The 25,520-nt window shown below is 38.9% G+C and overlaps 2 protein-coding genes across 2 annotated transcripts; one reads left to right on the plus strand and one right to left on the minus strand.

Annotated features, from left to right (window-relative positions):
* Window positions 1-1,223: 1,223 nt before the first annotated feature.
* gpx9 (glutathione peroxidase 9) lies at window positions 1,224-3,846 on the minus strand. Its single transcript, XM_037755342.1, has 5 exons — window positions 3,657-3,846; window positions 3,452-3,545; window positions 1,845-1,975; window positions 1,617-1,747; window positions 1,224-1,519 (listed from the first exon to the last, which is right to left on the minus strand). The coding sequence occupies exons 1-5, from the start codon at window positions 3,786-3,788 to the stop codon at window positions 1,462-1,464; spliced, it is 546 nt and encodes a 181-aa protein (XP_037611270.1). The 5' UTR covers window positions 3,789-3,846; the 3' UTR covers window positions 1,224-1,461.
* A 1,304-nt stretch (window positions 3,847-5,150) lies between these two features.
* Window positions 5,151-8,800, plus strand: fbxl15 (F-box and leucine-rich repeat protein 15). Its single transcript, XM_037756006.1, has 5 exons — window positions 5,151-5,336; window positions 5,625-5,784; window positions 6,866-7,368; window positions 7,487-7,713; window positions 7,855-8,800. Exons 1-4 carry the CDS (start codon window positions 5,311-5,313, stop codon window positions 7,674-7,676), a joined length of 879 nt encoding a protein of 292 aa, XP_037611934.1. The 5' UTR covers window positions 5,151-5,310; the 3' UTR covers window positions 7,677-7,713; window positions 7,855-8,800.
* The last annotated feature ends 16,720 nt before the right edge of the window (window positions 8,801-25,520 follow it).

Raw genomic sequence — 25,520 nt, forward strand, 5'->3', positions numbered from 1 at the left:
TAGATAGATAGATAGATAGGTAGATAGATAGATAGATAGATAGATAGGTAGATAGATAGATAGATAGATAGATAGATAGATAGGTAGATAGATAGATAGATAGATAGATAGATAGATAGATAGGTAGATAGATAGATAGATAGTAACTTTATTGATCCCGAGGGAAATTCAAGTTTCCTGCATCACAGTTCCATAGTGCAAAAACACGTTAGTAAAAAGGCAGTAAAAAAGTTAGTAGTGCAAAGTACAAAGTACAAAAAAATATACCAGATATAAAAATACAAGGAGCTGAAGAAAACTGTTAAAAGTGAATATAGTGCAGGGTAACAGCTGTGATACAGGACTATTAAAAAGTGCAGAAGAGACTGTTAAAAATGAGTATAGTGCAGGGTAACTCCAGTAGCTAGTCTAAAGTGCACTGTATGCATTATTATCTGTCCTGCAGACCGTCTTTATTAACTTTATTGCAGACTCAAGGTCCAGATAAGAAAAAAAGAAAAAGCACCAACAACAATACATTACATTTAATACATTACAATATAGGAAGCACTATAAAAAGTCATATAGTCAAATAGATAATTCATACGACACCTTCTCACACAAAAATATATCTTATACTGTATATGTTCTTAATGTATATGTTCTTAATATGCCTGTATATATTCTTAATATGCCCTTGTACAAAGTATTTACTTTTATAATTGTAATATAACTTATTATTTAAATGGAGCTTCCCAGCAAAAAGCATTTCACACGATTGTACCTGTATAACCGGCGTGACAATAAACATCTTGAATCTTGATTAAAAGATATTAAAAATAATAATATTAATATAAATATATACATACATCAATGCCTTACATATAAAGAACTATACCAGTGCATCCACAGCTGTGATTGGTACCGTGTAGTGCTAAATCTGATATTAGACAACTGCAACATTATGTCATTCTCAGAGTGATTAAGCCGACATATAAATTTGTACATGAGATTTCTTAATACAGTTTAAAAAGTACTAAAGCCTGCAGACACAAACATTTCACTTGCACTGGAACATCTTGGTATTTTTAATAATATTCACATTGCATCATTATATGCGACCATATTAAACATCTAATCATGAAGTATTTTAAATAAGTTGAACTGGTGCGTGAGCCATTCAAACCTTTAATAATATAGTTATATCAGGAGTGACAACAAAAGCAACTACTAGAAAGTGTTTTTTATAATTTTTTATTCATTTTTATTTATTGTTTGAGTAGCATACACCATCACATTAGAGTAAAGTGCGACAGTGATGTGGAAACTCCTCCAGTGGCTGAAGGGAACTTGTTCTCAGAGTGAATGCACTGAAGCCCTGAGGCCTGTCCCTCTTCCCATCAGATCCAGCTCAGGTGCACGATGAGTGCATTTACTGGGGGATCGTCACTCTGCCACCGATGACAAATTGAAGAAAATCCATCAGAGAAGTTCTGCTATGTCCTTCTCCACCTTCTCAATGGGGCAATGAAGTTCATACCTGCAGTAAAGGGGAAACATTAGAGACACTATTATGTCTGACCTAATGAAGGGCTGATAGGGGTTTCTAACTCGCGGCTTGTAATCTGTAATTTCACCTTTTGAAGGGCATGCCATCTGCAGTAATTAGGAACTTCTCAAAATTCCACCGAATGTCATTGACATTTATTGGCGTCCAGTAGAATTTCTTCATATCTCCAATAACAGGGTTCACAAATGGCAAACACTCCTGTGGCAAACGAGAAATGACAGTGTATATGGGGTTTTTCAGGGCAAAACAGCTGCAGCACTGACCGCACGGATTTCATATATTTAAAACACATTACCTTAAGATAGGCGAATAGAGGCTCTTCATTTATTCCATTGACCTCAACCTTTCCAAACACAGGAAACTTTGGCACAAAGCCCGCACCAGGTCTCACATACTTAAGAACATTGAGGGTTTCATGATTCGTCTCTGAAAAAATAAAAATAAAAATAATTATTACAGAATTATTACTTTTTAAACATATGCTGCATGAAAACCATACAATAACTTGTCAAATGTTTACCACATAGCATGAGCATGTACATCAGACAAACAAATGTGTATGTAGGTCAGTGGTGAAAGAAGTATTCACATTGTTTAATTCAGTTAAAGTACCAATACATGAAGGTAAACATACCCCATATCAAGTAAAAGTCCTGCTTTCAAAAAAGTATTGAAGTATTAGCAGCAAAATGTATCTAAAGCACCAAAAGTAAAACTCATTCTGACGGATTTTTATATATTACATAAGAAGCATTTTACTGGTCAAGGTGCAGCTAGTTTTAACTACTTTATGTACAGTTTGGTAGTTTAGTTTAGATGTTTTTAACCTATAGGTGTCGGGCCCCTCCAAAGGGTCACACAATAAATCTCAGGGGTCATAAAATGATTAATGTGGTAAGAGGAAATCCCTCTTTGACATCACAAAAAGTTTTGAAATCATCAATCAGTGGTTATCTTTAACAATGTATTGGATTTTATAAATTTATCGTATGTTTTTTGTACAATCTTAATCTGATGATCAGAAATATAGCCGATAATTAAATGTAGTGGAGTACAAAGTATAATATATCTCTGAAATGTAGTAGAGTATAGAAGTATAAAGTAGCATATAATGGAAATACTCAAGTAACGTACGAGTACCTCAAATTTGTTCTTAAGTATATTACTTGAGTAAATGTACACAGTTATAGCCTACACTGTAAAAACAAAAAAAAGTGTAAAATAACGGAAATTTTCCGGCAGCAGGGGCACCAGAAAATGTCTGTTAAAAAACGGAAAAAAACTGTCCGTTAATTAACATAAATAAACTGTAACCCAGTAATTATCTTTATATAATTAGCCTTTATTACTGTAATTTTACAAGGAATATTTTACTTTTAACATATATTTATTGTTAGAATAGTCATACACCGTAAATCTAAGACCATTTACATATAAATCACAAATGAAACATGTAATTTTACATTGCAAAAGCCCAAATTTACATTAACTCTCAGAAGTTTTGCAAAGAAAATCTGTATTTTTACAAGAAATATTTTTAAAATTCCATGAAATCCTTTTCTTCTAACATAAATTAATTGTTAAAATAGAGTCATAAACCTCTAAAAAACAGAATAATTATCTTTAAAAATGATCAAGAAAAGCTTAAATACAGATAATTACGATTGTGATTACAAAAAATACTGTAAATCTAAGACCATTTACATATAAATCACAAATGAAACATATCATTTTTACATTTTTTTTCTGTCATTTTGAAATACAGACAAAAAATTTAGAATTTCTTGAAAAAAACTGTAAAAAAAGTGTTATGTTTTTTTACAGTGTATAGATACAATATTCCTCTTGGTACAGTGTACTACCAGGTAAATAATCTGTTATTTCTGTCACATTTGTACCCACCAGGTGACTGAAGACCGAACTGGTTGCTGGGGAATCCCAGGACAGTGAAATTGAGGTCGCCAAACATTTCCATCAGTGCATTCAGTCTGTGGTACTGAAGGAAACAGGACACAAAATCAGACACCTTCAATAAAAAATGACTGTTATGTGTTATGAGATAATGTGGTCTGAACTGCAATCAATCAGTGCTCTTGTAGAATATTACCTCCTCTATTGTTGACCCTCAGAAGGTGGCAACGTTGATGATGAGAAGCACTTTACCCCTGTAGTTATTGAGCGGAACCGACTGTCCATCCAGGGTCTCAACAGAGAAATCATAGATTGATTTATTCGCCATGCTTGTACTTTAGCTTGTATATGGGATTGTAGTCAGTCAAGAGTGAGTATTCACTCGGCTATCCTGTTGGCTCATCTCGTTCACTGAAACATAACTCATGGGTCAGCAATTGTTCAGCATGACTGACTTCATTGTTCTCCTGGGCAGAGGTGAGCTGGCAGAATGACCATTTGTTCTGCACACGTGTTCCAGGGAAATAGGCTGCTAATGTGGTGACAGCTAATTGGCTTTGAGGAAATTAAATATTCAAAATAATCATATGGGTCACACTGATTTTTGTCTGGATCATTTCCTCTTTAGAACTGACACAGAAAGAAGTTTAACATTAAGAGTAAAATCCCCAAATTCTCATTAATAATAATAATAATAATAATAATAATAATTATAATAATTATAATACATTTTATTTGTATAGCACTTTTCTAAAAACTCAAACACACTTTACATAGATAATAAGATCATAAAACAAGGACATCATTAAAAAAAAAAAAACACACAATATTAATCAAACATTAAAAGCAGTTCTAAATAGGTGAGTTTTGATTTGTGATTTGAATGTGGTGCAGTCTTACATTGATTTTATCAGTTTTTTATTTAACAACAACAGTATAATTATGAGACAGACTGTATATTTTGTTCCTAAGTCTAAAGTTACTGTATGCAAAACAATATGCACAGAATCTTTTAGATTTCTATTTATTTATATACTTATATTCCTTCCTGATAACATATTTGTAACTACTTATTTAGATTCATGCTCTGCTAATATTGTTTTGTAAATGTAAATAAATTAAAAAATCTACATGAAACCAACCAATGCTGGCAAATGCATGATTATAAGAGTATAAAACATTTAAAAGTGTTATTTTATAATTGTTATAGCACATAATGCATGATTATAAGAGTATAAAACATGTAAAAGAGTTATTTTATAATCATTATAGCACCTCATGTAAATTACTTTAACATAATCAGTGACGTCAACCCGGACATTTACAACTGCTACATTCAGGTTCCTCGTAAACGCGTGAGTCCATAATTATATTAGACTTAAGTCACTTAAATATAATGTCTATGAGATTTATATTTAGTATTTAGATTTATATGATAGTAAACGACAAAAACATACTCCCTAAAGGGGTTGATGGTAGTTGTTGTTTTAGTTTGCACGTCAAGTGGCGCATAATTGGGCTAATTTGTCGTTTACCAACAGAGAGAAATGGAGGAAATAGCCTATAATGTAGCAATAACAGTATAAATATGTGGGTTTATCACTTTTACAATCAATTCGTGGATTTTATCTTCCCTAAATACCAAATTTGGTAGATTCACAACGTTATTGTTGGATAGTTCATGTGCCATTCCGATCTTAATGGAAAAGTCCGACGGTCCCTGAATGCAGCATTGGGTTTGGGTTACACCTCAAGCTCTTGCAAAGATGCTACAAGAAAACACCTTATTTTGTCATCTATGTGAAGAACAACACGCCTTTAAACACTCTGTATAACATAGTTGACTCAGCATGGATGAAGAGGCTAAGATGCGAGCGTAAGTGCTTTTTTAAAAGGGAGTTTTGTGTTGAAAAAGCAGCTGGTTTGGTGGCTAGCTTCTCAGCTAACAGTGATAGCATAACAACCAAGTCAATGAGGGATGCAGCTGGTTGTGGTTGCTCCCATCTATTTATGGCCTTCTAATGATGATTATATTACCCTGACAAGGCTGATATAACATGCATTATTGCTATATGATATTACTGACTTTTAAACCATTTAATAGTGTGATTGTTTTGCATGCACAGTGTCAAAGTAAAACACAAGGTTTGCATTCCCTCACCAGGTGCCATCTACTGGACTTGCCCTGGGAGGATGTGCTTGTTCCACATGTTTTGTGCCATTTGCCACTGCAACACCTGGTCAGCCTGCAGAGGGTGAGCAAGCAGTTCCACAGCCTCATCCAGGTGTATCTAGCCAACTGCAGGACTTTTGATCTGTCCACGGTAAGAATCCCTGATGAAGTGAGAGTTTTAATGAATATAAACTGGGAATAAAAAGTTTATCTTCACAATGATGTCCAACTTGTAAGGATCATGCATTTGTGGGATGAGCAGCACAGCTGATTATGTGGGTAGCGCCCAAGATAAAATTTGCCAAAATGCTCTGTCAATGGTAAACAGTGTATTCTCCTGTTGGTGTTGACTCTTGTTTTGAGTTGTTTGGTGGATTGGATGATTGAACTCTCTATCAGTAACAAGGAACAAACAAGACATATTGGCTATTTTACACTTTATTCATTTAATACACCATCAGGAGCCTCAGTAGTAGGTGGAAGATCCATACGCAGCCACAACAGCCTGGCACCTCCTCCTCATGCTGGTCACCAACCTGGTCCCTCGTTGCAGGTCAGCCAGCGTGGTTGTGCTGGTCACTCTAACACGTACAGCACGCCCAAGCTGATCCCACAAGTGTTGAATTGGGTTGAGGTCTGGACTCTTGGCAGGCCGATCCATTCTCTCTACTCCCACATTGTGGAGGTAGTCTGTGATAACCCTGGCTCTGTATGGGGCGAGCGTTGTCATCTAGGAGGATGAAGTTAGGTACCAGATTGTGGAGATATGGGAACGCCACTGGCTGCAGAATCTCATCCCGATATCTCACTGCATTGAGATGGTCTTCAATGATGACAAGCCTTGTTTTGCCAGTGAGGGAGATGCCGCCCCACACCATGACACTGCCCCCACCAAAAGCTGTTACTCCATCGATGCAACAATCAGCATAGTGTTCTCCGTGTCGTCTCCATACTTTGATCCTGCCATCCAACTATCGCAGACAGAACCTGGACTCATCACTGAATCACATTACATTCCCCCACATCTTCAGGTTTCATTGTCTGTGTTGTCGACACCAGCGCAAACGGGTCTGACGGTGAAGGGCAATCATTGCAGGCTTCCTGGTAGTCGTATGAGAATACACTGTTTACCATTGGCAGAGCATTTTGGCAAATTTTTCTTGGGCGCTATATATAGCTATTTATATTGAGAGATGGGGTGATGGAAGTCTGCCATGTTGTGATATTTACAGATTGGACCATCCGTTCCCAAGGAAGCGTTCTGCTCCATGTTAAAGGACAACAAAGTTCTCCACAGCCTTTCTCTTCAGAGCTGTTCGGACTGGGTGACAGACAAGGAGCTGCTGCCAGTTATCGGCCAGAACCAGCACCTGCAGAGAGTGGACATGAGTGGGTGCGTTTGTCTCGCCCGCCACTCCCTGGTGGCGGTGTCCTTGAGTTGCATGCACCTCCAGCACCTCGGCCTGGCGCACTGCGAGTGGGTGGACAGCCTGTCCCTGCGCAGCCTGGCTGACCACTGCGGGGGGCTGCAGTCGATCGACCTCACCGCCTGCCGCCAGCTCAAGGACGACGCCATCTGCTACCTGGCCAAGAAGTGTCTGAAGTTGAGGTCTCTATCTTTGGCAGTCAACGCCAACGTCACCGACGAGTCGGTAGAGGAGGTGGCCAAGAACTGCAGGGGCCTAGAGCAGCTGGACCTGACAGGTTGCCTGCGGGTCAGGAACCAGTCCATCAGGTATATCACGTCTTACTTTCAAGTGTAATCCAGCTAAAGTTTGTGCACACACTTTTACATGCACCACCTCATCACTTGTGCACCCATCCATAAGATGCTCTGCATGCTGTGCTCACAGGACTCTTGCGGAGTACTGCCCGAAGCTGCAGTCCCTGAAGGTGAATCACTGTCACAACGTGACCGAGTCGAGCCTGGATCCTCTACGGAAGCGCAACGTAGTGATAGATGTTGAGCCGCCTTTACAGAGGGCTCTGGTGCTCCTTCAGGATGTGCTGGGGTTCGCTCCCTTTATCAATCTCCAGATATAGGTAAAGGGACATCTCTCTGTCCAACGAGTGCACACAGGTAGGTAATATGAGCAGCGTATCAACTGTATGAGCTTCTGACATGTTTATATCCCAAAATGTATTACAAGTCGAGTCTGTTTGCAGCAGATACTGGTGGTGACAGTCAATTGTAATCAACATTTACCTTCCTTTGTTACAGGTGTCTTCATCACTCAGCTGCATCACACGTGCATTGGAGTTGCTCTAAGAAACGCCAAGACAATCCAAGAAGACCTGGATGTTTTACACTCATTTAAAAAATAATGTGGACAAAAAAACCTCACAGGAATGTGATCAAAGATCCATATTCAAGATCGAACTGAAACTAAGTCTTAAATAACTGAAGAAAGCCATGTACTTTTAAGTATTGCTGCCTCATGTCACTGCACTATTTGTTAATCATTCAGTTTTGTAATAATGTGGCTTTATAGAAAAAGCAATTATGTACAGTGTGTTATTTTGTTCATTTTCAAACAAACTACATGCTTTACTTTGGACATTTTTAAGAAACATTTATCTTATGTTTCATTTGGAAACATTTTAAAAATGTTTGAGTTTAATTAAACATTTAATTTTGCATGTATGTGCCTGTTTAAAGGATCAATTCACCCAAATCACGCAGAAACATTTTCTCACTTTTTTGTATTATCTCCACTACTGAGACTTCGGCTGCCGCCACAATACAATGAAGGTGAATGCAATTTTGTTAGTGGTGCTGACCATGTGTCTTCCAGAAACAATAATCTACAGACCTCACTGTCAACAGGTTTTAACTGCTTCAAAATGAAAACTGTTGACCAGCTTTGTTGCTTATAGTTAAACTATCTGCATGGAGAGACGCCACCAGAGATTAGTGGGAAAATATTTATAACATTTTCTTGTGACTTGGGTGAAATAACCCTTTAATTCATCTTGTTAATAAATGCATACTTGTATAGCCTAGTATTTGTTTGAAATAAGTATAGGAATTTATTATGACTGTTTCCCATTGAACCCTTGAAGTGAGTTTTGTAAAAAAAAGTACCTGTGTTGAAATGGTGTTGCCCAGTAATACGGTATATGAAATATATCCGTATGAAATATTAAATGAAAAATACCATCAAAAATGACTGTTGTCACTTTTCAATCCAACCTTTTCTCTCCTAATACCGATTCCAATACCTAAATTAAGGGTATCTCAAAGCACTGAACCGATACCGTTGCTCTTTTTTTTTCAAATTTTAAATTTAAAAATAGTTTTTATTGAAGGTACCATGAGGGCAGAGATTTCTGTGGTGCTAAAAACATCAACCACCGTTACTGAATTAAAGAAACTAATAGCAAAAGAATTTTATGATATTGATGAACAAACTAGGGCTGTCCTCGACCAATTGACCACCACTTTAAATATGGTGTTTACCAGAGATGTGCTCATAAGTGTCTTGGAAATAAGTCTCTCAGCATGAAAAAAGCACAATAAATGACTAATCGACTAAAGAAATCTTAAGTCGAATAAGACCAAAAACGACTGATTAGTCACTAAGAGGGGGCAGCACTAGAAGAAACATTATTTAATGTCGGTTAGTGGATGTCACTTTGTCAAAACGAGTGTTGAATATGGAGCTTAAAAAATACTCTTCAAGTACATGTAACATGATGTTTGGCAAATTAAGGGGTAAAGTAGATTTTTCCATGCATTCTTGACAGACTTAATATCCAATCCAATCCAAATTTATTTACAAAGCACATTGAAAAACAACAAAAGTGGTCCAAAAGTGCTGTACAATTAAACGTAAAAACATAAAAACAACACAATAACACACTAAGACCAATTTAAAACCAACTGGACATTAAAATAATAAAAGCGTTAAGACCAATAGGAAAGGAAAAAGGATCCAAAAGGTAAATCTCATGCTGAGCCAAAAGCCAAAGAATAAAAGTGAGTTTTGAGGTTTGATTTAAAAACAGGCAGTGTAAACATAATTTTTTATTAATATATAAAAATGTTCAAAATAATGACCCAGGCCTACACATTATTTATAATTTGCCCCATATCTGCAACTTGCTGTGAATAACAGGACTCCTATAATTGTCAAATATAAGAGAGAACTGTCAAAGCATTGCAGAAGTGGAGCTAAAGATGAGGTTCATCTCTTCAGTGCACAGCAGTTTAGTGACACAAGGTGGCAGCAGTGAGTCAGGATGTGTGTCTGTTTTAATCCTACTGTTTGAGAGGCTGCATGACTTCCAAACTACAGCCTACATGCAGGAATAGTGATAGTTTACAATGTTAAATATGTCAGAAAACAGTGTCAAGGGTATATAAAAAAAGGCCAGGAACCTCTTTCTGTAAGATTTAAAGAACAAGTCTAATGTGTGACTGGTTATGCAGATTGTGAAAATAAACAGCTACATGATCTTTATAACACTTGATGCAGTGAATGCACAATAAGAATGAAAGCTTCCCCTACGTGTTTTAAAAAAAAAACCCTCTTAGCAGTTTCCTCTGGTGGTCCGTTTGGCAGACTATATTGTAACTTGCCTCTGTGACAACACAACAGGTCTATTTTCCACTTGATGGCATGGTTTAGCCCATCTGCTGCGTGCTGTCCACGACGCTGAATGTGCACCAACAGAGAGTTGTGTTTGGAGGGCTTCAGGGATCGACCAGCATCCTTCTGTTAGCTGTGCTGATCATCATATTGTACTGCTGGGCCTCCGAGGAGACAGCACGGTGTCATTAGTCATAAAGTAAATCTTGAAATTTCAATTCGTGAAGCAACTCACGCTGCGTATCATGCAGTAGATACCTATATTTGTGAACATTTAGCAGGTTTTTCTCACATTTTAAGCAATTATTAAAGAGTAAAGAGGCTAGCATCATGACTTTTCCTCTTTAAAATAACAAATGATGCAAGATAGATATTATCCTTGTATCATAATGCATGGAAAGGGAGTTTTAATATACTGTAAAATAGAAAAAAAACTTCTCTCATCTGTTTAATAATCAGTATAAACAACATCTTCAGTGTTCAGTGGCCCGTCCACGTTGCTGCTCAGCAGTCAGTGGGTTAAAAACGCTTCAGACTACATTCATCATGTAGGACCTCAATTAGCATTGATCTGCAGGGGGGGAAAGAAACATAGCTGCGTTATTATATACCATGGAGCAATTTCTGTTCCAGTGATTGAGTGTATGGAGGGATTTCTCAAACATAGCCGGCCTAACATATTTTGTCTTCCTGTCAATAATCTGGCACTTGTCTAAATTATTGATCAATAGCAACTGATCATTTTATACCAAGGCACAACAATGGTGCATTTTATTCAGTATGCAGTTTTAGGCCCCCCGGCAGGCAGCGTGTAATATACTGTACTTATTAAAACAAAGAATAAATCTAAGTTTAATCTCTGGCTGCTTTTAAAGTCCTCTCTGACAGAGTAACTTACTGGTGCTGTTCAGAGGCTCGTGAGGTTCGTTCATGTGTGTTGTGGCGGCTGGTTCACATAACAAGAGCACAGCAATCCTTCTAGAAACAGATCTTTTTCATGGCAGACATTTTGACTGAGGAAAAGCACAGGGGGAACTAATAGCATTAATTGTTCTATGCAAGCGTCCAAGTAAGGGACTGTATGAAAGTTATTGGGATGGAGGAAGAGGTGGATCCTATATTTCATTTTATTAAAAAAAAAGGCCCTCTCCAGTATTATTAAAGAGGACCTATTGTGCTTTTGTTTAAGTGCATACTTGCATTTTGGGTTTCTACTAGAACATGTTTACATTAGGGCTGTCAATTGAGTAAAATATTTAATCGCTATTAATTGCAAATTAATCACACATTTTTTATCTGTTCAAAATGTACCTTAAAGGGAGATTTGTCAAGTATTTAATACTCTTATCAACATGGGACTGCATATGATTATTATAAAGTGGGCATGTCTCTAAAGGGGAGACTCGTGGGTACCCATAGAGCCCACATTTCATTCACATATCTCGAGGTCAGAGGTCAAGGGACCCCTTTGAAATTAACCATGACAGTTTTTCCTTGCCAAAATTTGGCGCAAGCTTGGAGCACTATTTATCCTGCCTCGCAACAAGCTAGTATGACATGGTTGGTACCAATGGATTTTTTAGGTTGTCTAGATTCATATGATGCCAGTATCTTCACTCTAGCTTTAAAAACAAAAAATCGCAAATTGCGTTAATGCGTTAAAGAAATGAGTGGCGTTAAAACAAATTTGCGTTAATGCATTATTGTCGTGTTAACTTTGACAGCCCTCGTTTACATGCTTTAATGTTCAAAAAACACTTTACATTTATCTTACTGATTGTGCTGCAGCACATCTTTACACTCTCTGTCAACCGAACCAGCTCTTCAGCTCCGCTCTAACTAGCTTTGTTTGAGGGCGTGCCAAACTAGTTGTTAGGCAGGTATTATGCAAATGTGTTACTTGGTGACATCACCACGTTACAGAAGAAAAGGTGGGACTTCAAACAAGGCGTTTCAGGCAGTTCAGGAGCAGTGTTTCTGCAGGGGAGAGTAACTCCCTTTGGCGTGGACTTTGGGTTTTAAAACTTTGCAGACCTTTTACAAAAAAGGATATAACACACTAAAGTAAAAGGAAAAATCGCAAACGCATAATAGGTCCTCTTTAATATTTTATATGAACCCTCTTATGGTTTCTTTTGGCAAACAAAACATTACAAAATTCCAGCTGTTTCCTATTTTGATTAATCTGCTGAAGGCAATTACAGCCACTGAATGGGCATTGGCTTTGGGCCTGCTAGATGGACTTGAGCAAAATATATATTTTGGCCTATTTTTCATTGATATTAACACAACATTATGACAATATATTGTTTCTAAAGCATTTTTTTGTACTTTTAAATAGCTGTTGACCTTATATCTGAAGGTCAACTGCCATTTGTCTTCTGTCACAAAGCATCACTGTCAAAGAATTGACTTGAATGTCAATTTTACTTCGGGAAACCTGTAAATAAGACCTTATTTTAATTAAAAAACAAGAGAAATAAATATATTTGGGAGCAATTTTCATGTAACATTAACCAACTGAATAATTAAGAAGTGTCTAATATGTTTTAGTTATTTATTTGGATGCAAAATATTATTTTTGTAAAAAAAAAAAACAGATCCTGCTCGAGAAAATAATCAGAAATTGGTTAAGGCCACTTTTCAGCTTCCTGTTAATTAAATGAAGTTCATATAAGGTGGAGAGAGAATTACTGTAGCTGTTCAGATGGGCCCAAAACTGTGTCAGAGATTTTGTTCATTTTCATATTTTTAATTAACAGACTTTCCCTCTCGTCTTCCATCAGTGAATGAGTCCTCCTTTCGTTTATTTGATGTAGTTTATCTCCTCCAACCATTCACATACAACCTTATTGGATCCTGCGACTTAGGGATCCATCCTTTGGCCACCAGAGAAGCAGAACTAATGACAACATTAAAGTGGCTTTGTGAGCGTGGCCGTCAAAAATGTCGATCAACCAAGCAGGAAATAATGTTGGATTTTAACATCGGCATGAATAAACATGTATGTGTTAGAATCTAAACTGTGAGGGTCTCTATTTAGGAGGATTTTGAAGGTGTTGATGAACAAACTACCTCTTCAGGGTTCATATGTAGAGAGGCTATAAAAATACTATGATGTGGAGATTCAGGACAAGCACAGTTGTGTTTTCTGAGTGGAATGAATGACGATGCCACACAAGACGTTGTCAGGATGCCGTCTAATTGAAGCGACATTTGATGCTTTCAAGGACTCAGAACTGTCAGAGCCATTAGCATCTTCTTAATTACTGCGCTCCTCCTATAACCCATGACTGGACAGGAAACACACGGTCAGCTAGTTACTCACATAGTGTATGAATGAATAGAGTATCACGGCATCATATGACTCACAACTATTCAATGCTTGGGTGAAGAATGTGTTGGCCCACTTCTTATTTGGAAAAAAAAGTTTTACTTTTGAGGGTCATTTTGTGAATTTGTTCTCACGCTATCAACATTTGATAAAGAGAATTTACAGATTTTCCACAAAAAATACAAGAATGACAGTATTCATGATTTTCTGTGGCAGTATTGTATTCCCTGTATGCTGAAACAGTTAGTTAAGCAATTGATTAGTTGGTCAACAGAGCATTTATTGACACGATCATCATCATTTCAGTTATTTGTGAGAATTTTTCTTTGTCATAGGTCATTCATTGATTGAATATATTTTGATTTTGGACTGTTGATTGGACAAAACTAACAATTTGAAAATGTCAACTTGAACTCTGGGAACTTGTGATGATGCATTTTATTGATGATGATGATATGCTGATTAATCAAAAATGGCAGGTGTCACAAACCAGGCCACACAGCCATGACCAAAGAGGGAGATGCACACAAACAAGCAAATTAACAAGTTATTTATTGATTTAAAGAAGTGGGTTGTTCTTTAACTGCAAGGTTGTCAGTTCGATCCCCGTTCCTACTGTCAAAGTGTCCTTGAGTGAGACATTGAAACCCAAGTTGCTCCTAAGGATGGGTTAAATGCAAAGGTCAAATTTCATGTATGTACCTGTATGTATATGTCGAACCTAATAAAGTTTAAGTTAAGTTTTAAAAGTGTGTAGGTGTAATGTTGTATGGAGCATCACTAAAAACCATAATACCAACTCAATAGGTGACTCAGGGAGGAAAGGGGACCAGCAACTGAGCTCCAAGAGGGTTTTTAAAAGATCACACAGGGCCCAGGTGTTGCCAGTGTTGCTAATGAGCCCAGCAGGTGTTGCCATTTCACTGATGACCCGCTGCCGCGCCCACCTCCAGTACCTGCAGGGGAAGCAGCCACGTAAACCAAGTAACAGGCAGACAGGGTGGAGAGGGCCGTCATAAGAATAATCATCAGTTGCAGCACTAATACTATTGCAAATATGAGTGTAAAAGTGGCCCTTGAGACTTCGGCTGTGACTCGGATTACTAAAAAACTTAATTTTAATCGTCACATACATGAAATTTGACCTCTGCATTTAACCCATCCTTAGCATTTAGGAGCAGTGAGCTGCTGAAAAGCCCCCACGGAGCAATTTGGGGTTCAGTGTCTCACTCAAGGACACTTCGACATGTGGACAGGAGGAGCCGGGGATCAAACCGCAAAACTTGTGAGTAAAGGACAACCCGTTCTACCGCCTGATCCACAGCCGCCCAGAAAAAACAGAGTAAGCTACTCCACTGATTTTGCATCGTCCAACTCACATTGGACAGTTTAAATTAAAAATGATCCAAATCACTGCAGCAGAATCAGTATATATTCTTTTTAATTCTGAGCATTCCTCTTCCTTGTCAAAATCTGGTGCCTACATTACCCACAATGCATCTTGAGGTTTGGATGTGTTATGCTAATAGCGGCTTATGTAGCCTCGAGCTGCTGGCCCCTACAGCCACAACTAACACTGCCTCAAGTGACATCACTTGAGACAATTTTGTCACATTACACGTAGCTCTTTAGGAGCCACAAAAAGCTTTATACAAGTCACATTATTCACATTATGCAGTTTTGCTCCACAAGATCTGTTAACATTTTCAAGTCATGGTTCTTCTTTCAGCCTTTAGTCGTGCTATTGAAGAGGTGACCTTCCTCCTGCCAGTGTCCCGCTCTCACCTCAAGCCTTCTGCCACCCAGACTCAAGTCCAGCCCACTTCTGAGCACCCACAGGCCACGTTTTTGCAGCTATACGCTCAATTTGCCTGCAATATAAACACACCGATTTACCTAATAGAGAATATGTATACAATAAACATGACGAGGATTCGTCCTGGCAGGAGCATTTTGCCCTCTGACTAATCTGGGTGGCTAAATTGTAAGTAACTGTGTTGAACTTGTGTCCTCCAGCCAGCAGAGATCAGAGTTCAGCGTTGTGCCGTAATCACAGATCACATCTTGTTATGCTTGGTGGACACTGAAAGATGCTAGAGGCCGCCTCATCATTTACTTTGTATGGAGATTAAGATCTGATTTAAGACAAAGAAGGGACGACTCTGAATTCACTGCACAGCGGTTAGAGGCTTGCATTATGCTCCTTATAGTTGTGCAATTTAAATTATAGACCATCAATGTGTGTGTCACCTGAACTATTCAGTGTCAGACAATATTTGCCTCCTCTGTCTCATTTCTTCTGTGCTGCTTCACCGTCTAGAAACCGTCTGACACAAAGGAAGCTCTTAGTAATATTTGACAAATGGGGAACAAACAGCAAAATATGTGTTTAGTACATGTCTCGGCCCGTAGATTAATGACATTAACGAAGTTTCCATTAGCACGGCGATCGGGGGAGACAGAGGCGTCCATGCGTAAATCCACATGACTGAATCACTGATAAGAGAAAATGAAACACATCTCTATGGGCCAAGAGGGGCCAGGAAACGCCACTCCAAATTAGCCCGCGGCCCAATTTGTTGTTACTTCATTAACCGACCAGCATCTGTAGAGCAGGAGAGGGAAGTTGTGACCCATCTTTTTCCTAAAAAAAAAAAAATTCCCTCCTCTGCCTTCACTGGGCCTCTGAGAAAAAGAGGTCCCCTGTGTAGAAAGGCAGCTGGAGGAGAGGATCAGCATGGCACGAAATGACAGCAGCTCCACCAGGCAGTGTTGTGCACAAGAGGAGTTTCATCTGGTTGTGAATCCCTATCATAAAAATAATGAGTCAGTGTGATAGCAAGGAGAGTTTTATCCAGCTCAGCTCAGATCACACATGTGAGAGCAAAATTCTCATTTTTTTTTGTCCCAACGTGATGATGATTTGTTGCATGAGCTCAATGCTGATATTTTCTCTGTGTAATCCATTGTTTCATGGCTTATTCAGTAGTTATCAGATGACCTTAAGTTTTCACATTGCTGCCCTTTTCAGAGTATTTTGGAGTCAGAGTCCTTGGAGTATAGAGTTTCAGATCACAGAAGATTAAGGAATGTGTTAATGCTTCCAGAAAGCATTTTGAAATTATACTAGAGAAGGCTAAAGAAACTGTCGATGTGCTCGCTGCTGAAAATGTGCTGTTGAAACATTTGAAACAGTTGAAACCTTTTTTAAGTACAAATAATACAAATATTGAAAGTAGTTGTAGTTACAATGGAAATGTCAGTTGAAGAGAAAGAGATGAAAGCAGTTGAAGTGTCTTTTAAAGTGTTAGTTAATGAGACAATTGAATCTCCCGTGTGATGATGTGCAATACTGAACTTCTGTCGCTAGTGACCTCTGAGTGAGGCGAACGGCGTTACTATGTTTTTTTGCAACGTGGCTAACGTTACCGCAGTCTTGGAAAGGGAGGAGTGAGCGGAGTTGGTTGCATTCAACTTTTGAGACAAACCGCAGGATGCGTTGACTTTTGAATGAATATATGTCTGAACAGAGGCTCAGTGGAAAGATACAGTATGTGTATGTATAAGTGACCTCTGGAGTAGAGAAATATTTATTTTTTTATGAACAATTAATTGATAATTTCTATTTTAAAATATATTTGAGTCTTAATTATTGCATATGTTTGTATGTATTTATGTATATATTATGGGTAAACAAATCAGAATGCTCTCAACAACACCCTGTGAAACCCATAAAAAACATATATAACAAAAATACTAATAAATGAAGCAAAAATACATGAAAACCTAACACTGTGTTATTGGATGAATGCTGTGAAGTCGCAGCACATCAGGCCTGAAGTGGATCAGTGGAGGTTCAGGTGTAGCTGAGGGGCCTTTTCTGCTCTTATCTGCTGATGGAACCGGCTGTCTGGGATGGCTAGTTTCTTATCTTCCATGGCCCACTAATATCCACAGGGGACCAACACCGTTTGGCACCCTGAAATCCTTTTTCCTACACCGACCGGATGGGAAATCAGCCTGGGTGGATCACGGGGGGCTTCAGACATGGATGCCATATGGCCCCGTTTTATTCTCTGTGGAGTTCAGGCCTTTGGGATGCCCGGCGTCTAAATGTACACGAGAGATTCTGACAATATGTTGCTGTGATAAAAAGACATTTTGGCAGTTTATGTTGTTGTTTGTGGTTACTGGCACATCACTGAGATACAGAGAGGTGACTGTATCTGTAGACGCAAATGCATAAAACTGGGCTATTAAGATTCAAATGAAAACATATTATCAGTTTATGTTTTCAGTGATTCTTGTAACTTTTTAAATCTGGTATCAAGATTTATTTTTTCAAGAGAGATCTGAGAACAAAGAAAGACATTTACAGTCAGACTTTACATAAAACCACACAACCTGAGAACAATAAATGATGACCACAGCTAAACAAATTAAGTTAGACAGCCACAAATTTAATAAAAACAATTACAAGAACCATAAAATACTCCAAAGGGAATAAAAAGAATCTAGTTTGAGAGTGATTTGATCCTTATCCTACTGTGATTATTACAGCACATACATGTGGGATGTCCAAGTTAAGCAGCGATAACAGCGAGTTGCAGACAAACAACATGACACAGATAAGACAAAATATTCCACAAAACAGAATGAGACAGAAATATGGTTAGAAAACCACAAATAAAATTAATCAGATTAAAGGTTTCTCCTTAAAACAACCCAAAAGCTGTAAAAAAAAAACATAGAAATAAATAATAATGTGATCTAAAACAATATTTTAATCAGACAAACACATCTAAGATTCTAAAATATCCCAAAACATGAGGAGCTTTGAATTTTATTGGAGATTAAATTAAGGTTACATCTCTCCGGGTTGATTGACAGGGCTATTTAAAAAAAAAAAAAGAAAAAGCAAAGGGTGCACTACTGTATCTGGCCAGCTGAGGACATGCTTTCCTCAGACTGGGAGAAGGGAACATATATAGCTTTATGTAGCCTCCCCTACAAACTGTAATCCAGCAATAAGATTAGACTCAACTTTATTGTCATTGCACATAGTAGTAAGTACCAGTACAATGAAATGCAGTGTGCATATAGAGAAAAACAAATGTAAAGAGATTGGGTGCTAGAAAATAAACAAAGCAATATACAGTAATGTAACTATAATACAGACTATATACAGAAGAATGAGTCTGGTTGTGTTATAAACAGCAAACAGGTATGCGTAAAAGAGGTAAATATGAAGTTAAGAAAGGTCAGAGTTTAATACAATCAGTTAAATATACAATATAATTGTTAAATGTGGGAGTTTCACTTGATAATAACAACACTTACAACCAATACATTTGGCTCTGTAGACTAATAGATGTCGCTTTTTGATAGTTTTTGTGAAATAATTTCCACCGAGCTCATCAGTGGGTGTAGATGAGCACTTTGGAAATCTGACCCCACACCCGCTTTTCCCACGCAGGTGTAACCCACAGCGAGACGAACCCACCGCACAGCACAATATGTACATGACGCAGACCTCCATCGAACTTTCTTTATGAACTAGATTGAGGACAATTTTCCTGCTGAAAGGTGGTCTACCTGGAAGGCCGGGGCTCCCTGCCAGCTGCATGTCATTTCTATCAAATGTGGCCGGGGTCTGTCAATTAAGAAAACACAGGGCAATCTGTGGCTGCTGAAAGAGATCCCCTTGGCCTGCTCCCAGGCTGAGAGACGGCCTTTTGTTCCCAGGCATGTCTCACATACTTTCAGAGCCCAGATAAGCTCGGGCTTCATGAAGCCCTGCTTTATATTTGCCCACTGTAATGTCTCTGTGGGGTCAGGGAATATGGGGAAGCACTGTCGGAGAAAAGGTAATATCCCCCCTCCCACACACACATTATGGGGTCAGGAATAGAAGCCACAGGTTAGGTGGTCCTGAGGCCGGGCCGGGGGACTTTTACGCTGAATGAACCCCCCCTATGTGCCCACCCTCGATCCTTTTCTACCTCTTTTCATACCTGTAAACTGCAAAACAAGCAGGCAGCTTTAGCCGTTTCCTGAACAGGTACACTCTATTCCTGGATCTGCCAGCGTGGGGGGAAGGGGATTTGTTTTAGTACCCAGCCGGACCACCCACAGTCAAGTAAACAGGTACATCAAGGTGGGTTGAAATTTAAGTAGAGGGGGGGAAGGTGGAGGTTTGAGGCTGGCAGGTAGGGGGATCAGAGGGGACGGGGACCTCTCCGTGACTTTGTGGTTTATCATAAAATATGTCTCGTAAGAGAACAAGGCTAAAAAGGCAAATACCAGGCATTCTTTTTACATACTCTCACCTGTATCAGGTGTATTTCTAACTTAGACTGTAGGGAACAAATGTGTAGGATGTGTATTAGGTCAGTTTGTTTTCATTGTTTGCTCCTGTTTCATATCTCTGGGATGTGTTTTTCATAAGTTTGAATATATGTAATTTTGTTTAATCACACTTAAACAAGCTATCGAGTGATGTAAATTACGTTTTTGTTTTAGTCCTGACACAGTTGTTGGCATTATTTTTTAAATTTTTGCTAAATTGAAGATGCAGGAGTACGGTTTAATGTCCAGTCTAGGCGTGGTTCTGTTGGATCGAATATATGCAGTGGTATAGTGGAGGGTATACGCAGGTATACGGGGTGTAACCAGCTCTTTTTCTGGTGGTTTACAGTATACCCACCTCCCTATCTCGGAAACCTACTACCCATCTACCTAGTAGCCCACCCACCTCATCAAAGACCACACCACTGGATAAATGTGGTACATTATATGGGCAAAAGTATGTGGACACATACCTAAAAGATAATTGATACACATACCTTACTTGTACTTGCTGTTTTTTTGTGGTTTGGGCCAGGAAAATCTTGGGTCACAAGATTATTAAATCAAAAAGAAAGCAATAAAATATTTTGTACACACAAATGTAAATATTTAATATGTTTGGTTTTGGACATGAAACGTCCCTTTGGGCTCTGTGGTGGGTGTCCCAGCTTCTTCTTTACATTTCATAGAGGCGGCTGTGGCTCAAGAGGTAGAGCGGGTCGTCCACTAATCAGAAGATCGGCGATCCCCGGCTCCTCCAGTCAGCATGTCGAAATATTCTCGGGCAAGATACTGAACCCCAAAATGTGAATGAGTATTTAGATTAGATCCTGATGGGCAGGTTGGCACCTTGCATGGCAGCCTCTGAATGTGTGCTGTGTAAAGCACTTTAAAGTGGTCGGAAGACTAGAAAAAGGCGCTATATAAATGCAAGTCCATTTACCATAGACTAAACGATTAATCGATGAATTGAGAAATTGATCGGCAGACTAATCGGTAAAGAAAATAATCATTAGTTGCAGCCCGAGTGTGGAAGACCTTGACTGGAGTCCTGACCTCAACTCCATCCAGCACCTCTGGGATGAACTGGGATGCCTTATCACCAAAACATCAGTTTCTTCTGACCTCACTAATGCTCTTGTGGAAAGACTTCCCTGAAGAATGAAGGCTGTTATAGCAGCATATTAATGCCTGTAGATTGGGGGATTAGATATTCAATAATCATGGGTGTAATGTTGAGGTGTCTACATACTTTTGGCCTTATATGTTAGGTATGAGCCTGCAGATGACAAGTTACAATAACAATAAAGTGTTGAACGTTGCATTTCATTCAAATATACAGCTATTTGCATTATTCCTTATATTTTTTTCTTAAATGTTAATGGCGGTTACACTAGCCCACGCAGTCATTTCCTTCGTCATTGTCAGCAAATTGCCCATGCAGGAGTGAGGTATTTAACGTCCAGCCTGGGTGTGGTTCCATTAGATAGCTTTAAGACCATGCTGAGTGCTCTTGAAAATTAGTTTTTTGGCAACTTCCTGGGATGCACAGTCTCCCAGCAAGCCACCGAGGCTTTGTGAAGACCGCGCTGGTTTAAGCTCGCAGCTTTTCAAGCCTCCCATTATGCCTGACTCAGTCGGGCAGAAAGCAAAAGAGCCTTTTCGGCAGTCATGTGGGCATACCGGCATTATACACAGTTCAGTATTAGATATTTGTGAGTCATATAAACAGAAGGGAGGGCGCTGAGGCTTCTTGAGGAAAAAAAAAACTTTATAATTGGGGAGTTATATAAGTGTCTAAATCCTCCTCCAGGGATTTAATTTTTTCCCCCATTGTGTGTTTTTGAAAAGCAGGAAGACCTCACAGCAGAGGTGACAAATCCTCTAACATAGAAATCACTGCGGTACAGTTTAAAGGCTGTAAATGAAGTCTTCAGGTGAGGTGTAGTTAACTGCCTCCTACTGTGATTCTTTATTTAAGATTCTGCAGTATTTACCTTTAACCAGACAATTACAGTACGCTGCTATTTCTTCTTTATACACAGAAATATGGATGTTTTGAAGCACTTTCTTATTAAAATCTTCACCAAAATGGACCAGAATTAATACGAAAATAAAAAAAAAAACAAAGAAAAACTTACTAAAAAAAATGGAAAATGATTATATTTGAATGCAGTATTAGATCTTTGGCTGTTTGCAAGGCTAGCACTGCTTCAAAATGCACCTCTCCTCCTGAAGTCGTCCCACTTTCCGAGTCTCCTTTTAGACATTCAGGTCTATTTAGCCTCATGCACCCTTGTGTAGATTTGTTATGGTTCTCTTCTTCCTTCTGTAGCCTCCCCCAATTATAAACTGTATAGATTTCCCCATGGTGAGTCCCTGTCCTCCCTTCACATCTACAGTGTGTGCATGTGTGTGTATCTGTGAGCTAGCTGTGTGTGTGTGCATGTGCATGTGCGGCTCCCTGTTGGCCCAGATGCTGGGGTGTGTACAGTGTGTAAATCTGGGGCTAGTCGGGTCGCTCAGGCATGACCTGGACTATGTCGGGCCTTGTCTTCTGAGCGCCTCCAGCAGTGTTCCCCTCCTCAGCTCCAACCAGCCAGCCTCGCAAACAAGGATTTAGGTCATCTTTACCCCCCCTGCATCACCCGTGGTGGGGAGTCACTGCCTCTGATCTGATCTGTGGACGGGGAGTTTAAGATGTTTACCGGTGTTGTTTGAACAAAACATATTTAAGTGTATACCAGAGCCTGTAAACATACTGATTGCACTTTTTAGTATCATATGAGTATGTATCCTGTGCATTGTAATCCAGAATTAGGTTCTCTTAGGCTTGTGAAATGTTTGCTGGAGCAAGCCGGCCTGGGACTTTTTGGGGATTTGATACCCTAGAAATGTGTAAACATGCACAGTAACAACAAAAGCAATCCATGACAGTAACTAGTTTTGTTGGAACACCATCAAATCTCAAAATTTCTGCCAGTTAGACTGTTATCAGGTCATTAAATGGGCGTCATCAGTAGTTATAAGCCTCATAGATGTGGGTCAGAAGGGGCCTGCTATACCCATCAGTAGGTTTTATCATCAATTCACATGAGCGATCACCGAAAGAAGGTATAAAAGAAGACGACAGCGACCTCTAGCGACCGCGGTAATGAGGACAGGAGTGAAAGCAAAAGTCAGGCGCTGTGGTATAGACAGCGTAAAGCTTCATATGGGGTGGAAGTCGGGGAGAAGTGTGACACAAAACACAGTACTTTCACCCAGGAGACTGGAGTTTGCAACCCGTGTGAAACCAACTATGTGTAGTTGTCTTTGTGTTCACAACCTTAAGTTTCACTTTTAAAACGTAGGCTAGTTATTTTAAGCTGAAACACAATCTTTTCCCTTAAACCTAACTGAGTGGCTTTGTTGCGTAAACCTAAAGAAGCAGTTTTGTTTGTGTTCAAACACGTGTTAGAACGTGTTACTATTAAGTTTCGCTTTCACTTTTATAACATAGTAGTAGGTGGAGTAGGCCCCTACTGACCCACATCTATGATGCTTATAATGACGTTTTTGATAGTCCATAATTGCATATAGATATATTATTATGCATTACTCCTTATCAATCCTTATGACGGACAAAGTCAGTCCAGCTTTCACAAATGATGAGGGCAAGAGACAACAACATGTTTTATATGCTGTTCCTGATCCAGCTGTGGTGCTGTTAGCAGTGCAGTCACAGAGTCCATCCTCCATCCTCAGTGACAGGTAGCAGAATAAAAAAAGTTCATGTGCTGCTCGTGGCAGAGAGGCAACTCAGGAAGTGTCTCAAGCTCAGCTGTTTTTCTTGTGATGTTGTGTTTGAAGAATAATAATTGTTTGAGGATTAGGGTTATGGTGTTGTTTTCACCTTGTGAGTCTCTGTGTGTGTCGTCATGGTAAAAAGTGAACATGGAGACACTACAGAAGCTGATGTGAGTGCTTTGTTAGGTGTTTATATGTATTTTCTCACCGCTATAGAGTCACAACCGTGCAAGATGCAGTCACGAAACTTGACTGGTGTGTAGTTGAGGTCAAAATGGAACCAGAAACCAAGATGGTGACGGACAAAATGCCGAACTTGAGGCTTCAAAACCGCAGTCCACAAACCAATGGGTGACGTCACGGAGACTACGTCCACTTCTTATATACAGTCTATGGTGTGATCCCATTGCAAGATGGTCTCTAGTTATTTATTTATTTATTTATCCTTTTTATTTGCTTACAGGCGCTCCCTCGCTTCTACAAATACCACCACACCACTTGCACTTAAGGGAGTGCAAAGGCCTGTCCTAGAACAGGCGTACCAGTACATTTACATGGTGCCTCTGAAATCAGATTATGTATGGGTTCAATTGACTTAATGGATTTGAAGAGACTAGATCCTATTAATGAATAGGCTGCCCTACGGCGCTGCCCCAGCCAATAGCGAGCTAATCTGGCATGCAAATTAAATCCTGTCTCAATATGCCTGCCTGTTTAATGCGATCCATTACACAGTTTCACTTATTTATATATACTATTATAAAAAGAATAGGCTTATAAACAAACTGAGGGAGGGGGTTTGTTCTGCAAATGGTGCTGTGCTGGCTTGTTTCCCTGCGCGGTGGCCCCGGGGCCGGAGGAGGGAGCGGTGATATTCACTATCAGTGAAACAAAATATGGAATTACACTCACAGCTAGCTTAAACTGTGCATGCACCTTTAGTTATCACTTCATTTCATCTCACCTTACAGTTTTTTCCTGTAAACCAGTGGTGGAAGAAGTACTCAGAGCTAGTACCAATACCACAGTGTAAAAGTACAAAATTATCAGCACCACAATTTACTTAAAGTACCAAAAGTAAAAGTACTCATTATGCAGAATGGTCCATTTTTTTGAATAATGTACATTATATTATTAAATAATTATTGATGCATTAATGTGTACGTTACTTTAATGTTGCAGTTGGTTAGAGTGGGGCTTATTTATCTATCTATCTATCTATCTATCTATCTATCTATCTATCTATCACCAAGGGATCAATAAAGTCTTATCTTTATCCGTAATAATACATCATTTATTTGTTGATTATATTTTGTATTAATAATCTGAATCTGCAAAGTAACTAGTAACTCAATGTATCGAATAAATGTAGTGGAGTAAAAAGTACAATATTTGCCTCTGAGATATAGAAGAGTAGAAGTGTAAAGTAGCAGAAAATGGAAATACTAAGTTTCAGTACCTCAAAATTGTACTTAAGTACTTGAGTAAATGTAATTACTTTCCACCACTGCTGTAAACGTATTATTTTATGATATCATTATGTTTTACATTGAAGGACATGGAGCTTTTTCAGTGAGGTTATATAACGCATCACGACAATATGTTGAGATTTGATTATACTTGCGACATTTCCTGTACTTCTTTTCCACTCCAGATTCGCCGCCGTGCTGCCGGGAGATAAATGATTTGTGTGCGGAGTGCATTCAAAGTCATAATCTGGCACATGATCACGCTGAAGGCTGAGCTGAGGACGTCTGCTGAGGAACTCCGCTGCTTCCAGCCTCTTCATGCCTGGTTACCTTAGAGCCTGCTTTGTTAGTGTCG

Source organism: Sebastes umbrosus, chromosome 20 (genome assembly GCF_015220745.1).
Source record: "Sebastes umbrosus isolate fSebUmb1 chromosome 20, fSebUmb1.pri, whole genome shotgun sequence".
NCBI classification, from domain to species: domain Eukaryota; kingdom Metazoa; phylum Chordata; class Actinopteri; order Perciformes; family Sebastidae; genus Sebastes; species Sebastes umbrosus.

Coding starts and splice junctions, on each gene's coding strand:
- fbxl15 (XM_037756006.1), top strand. CDS start 5,311: ATGGATGAAGAGGCTAAGATGCGAGC. Junction 5,785..6,865: donor GGACTTTTGATCTGTCCACG/GTAAGAATCCCT, acceptor TGATATTTACAG/ATTGGACCATCCGTTCCCAA. Junction 7,369..7,486: donor GTCAGGAACCAGTCCATCAG/GTATATCACGTC, acceptor CTGTGCTCACAG/GACTCTTGCGGAGTACTGCC.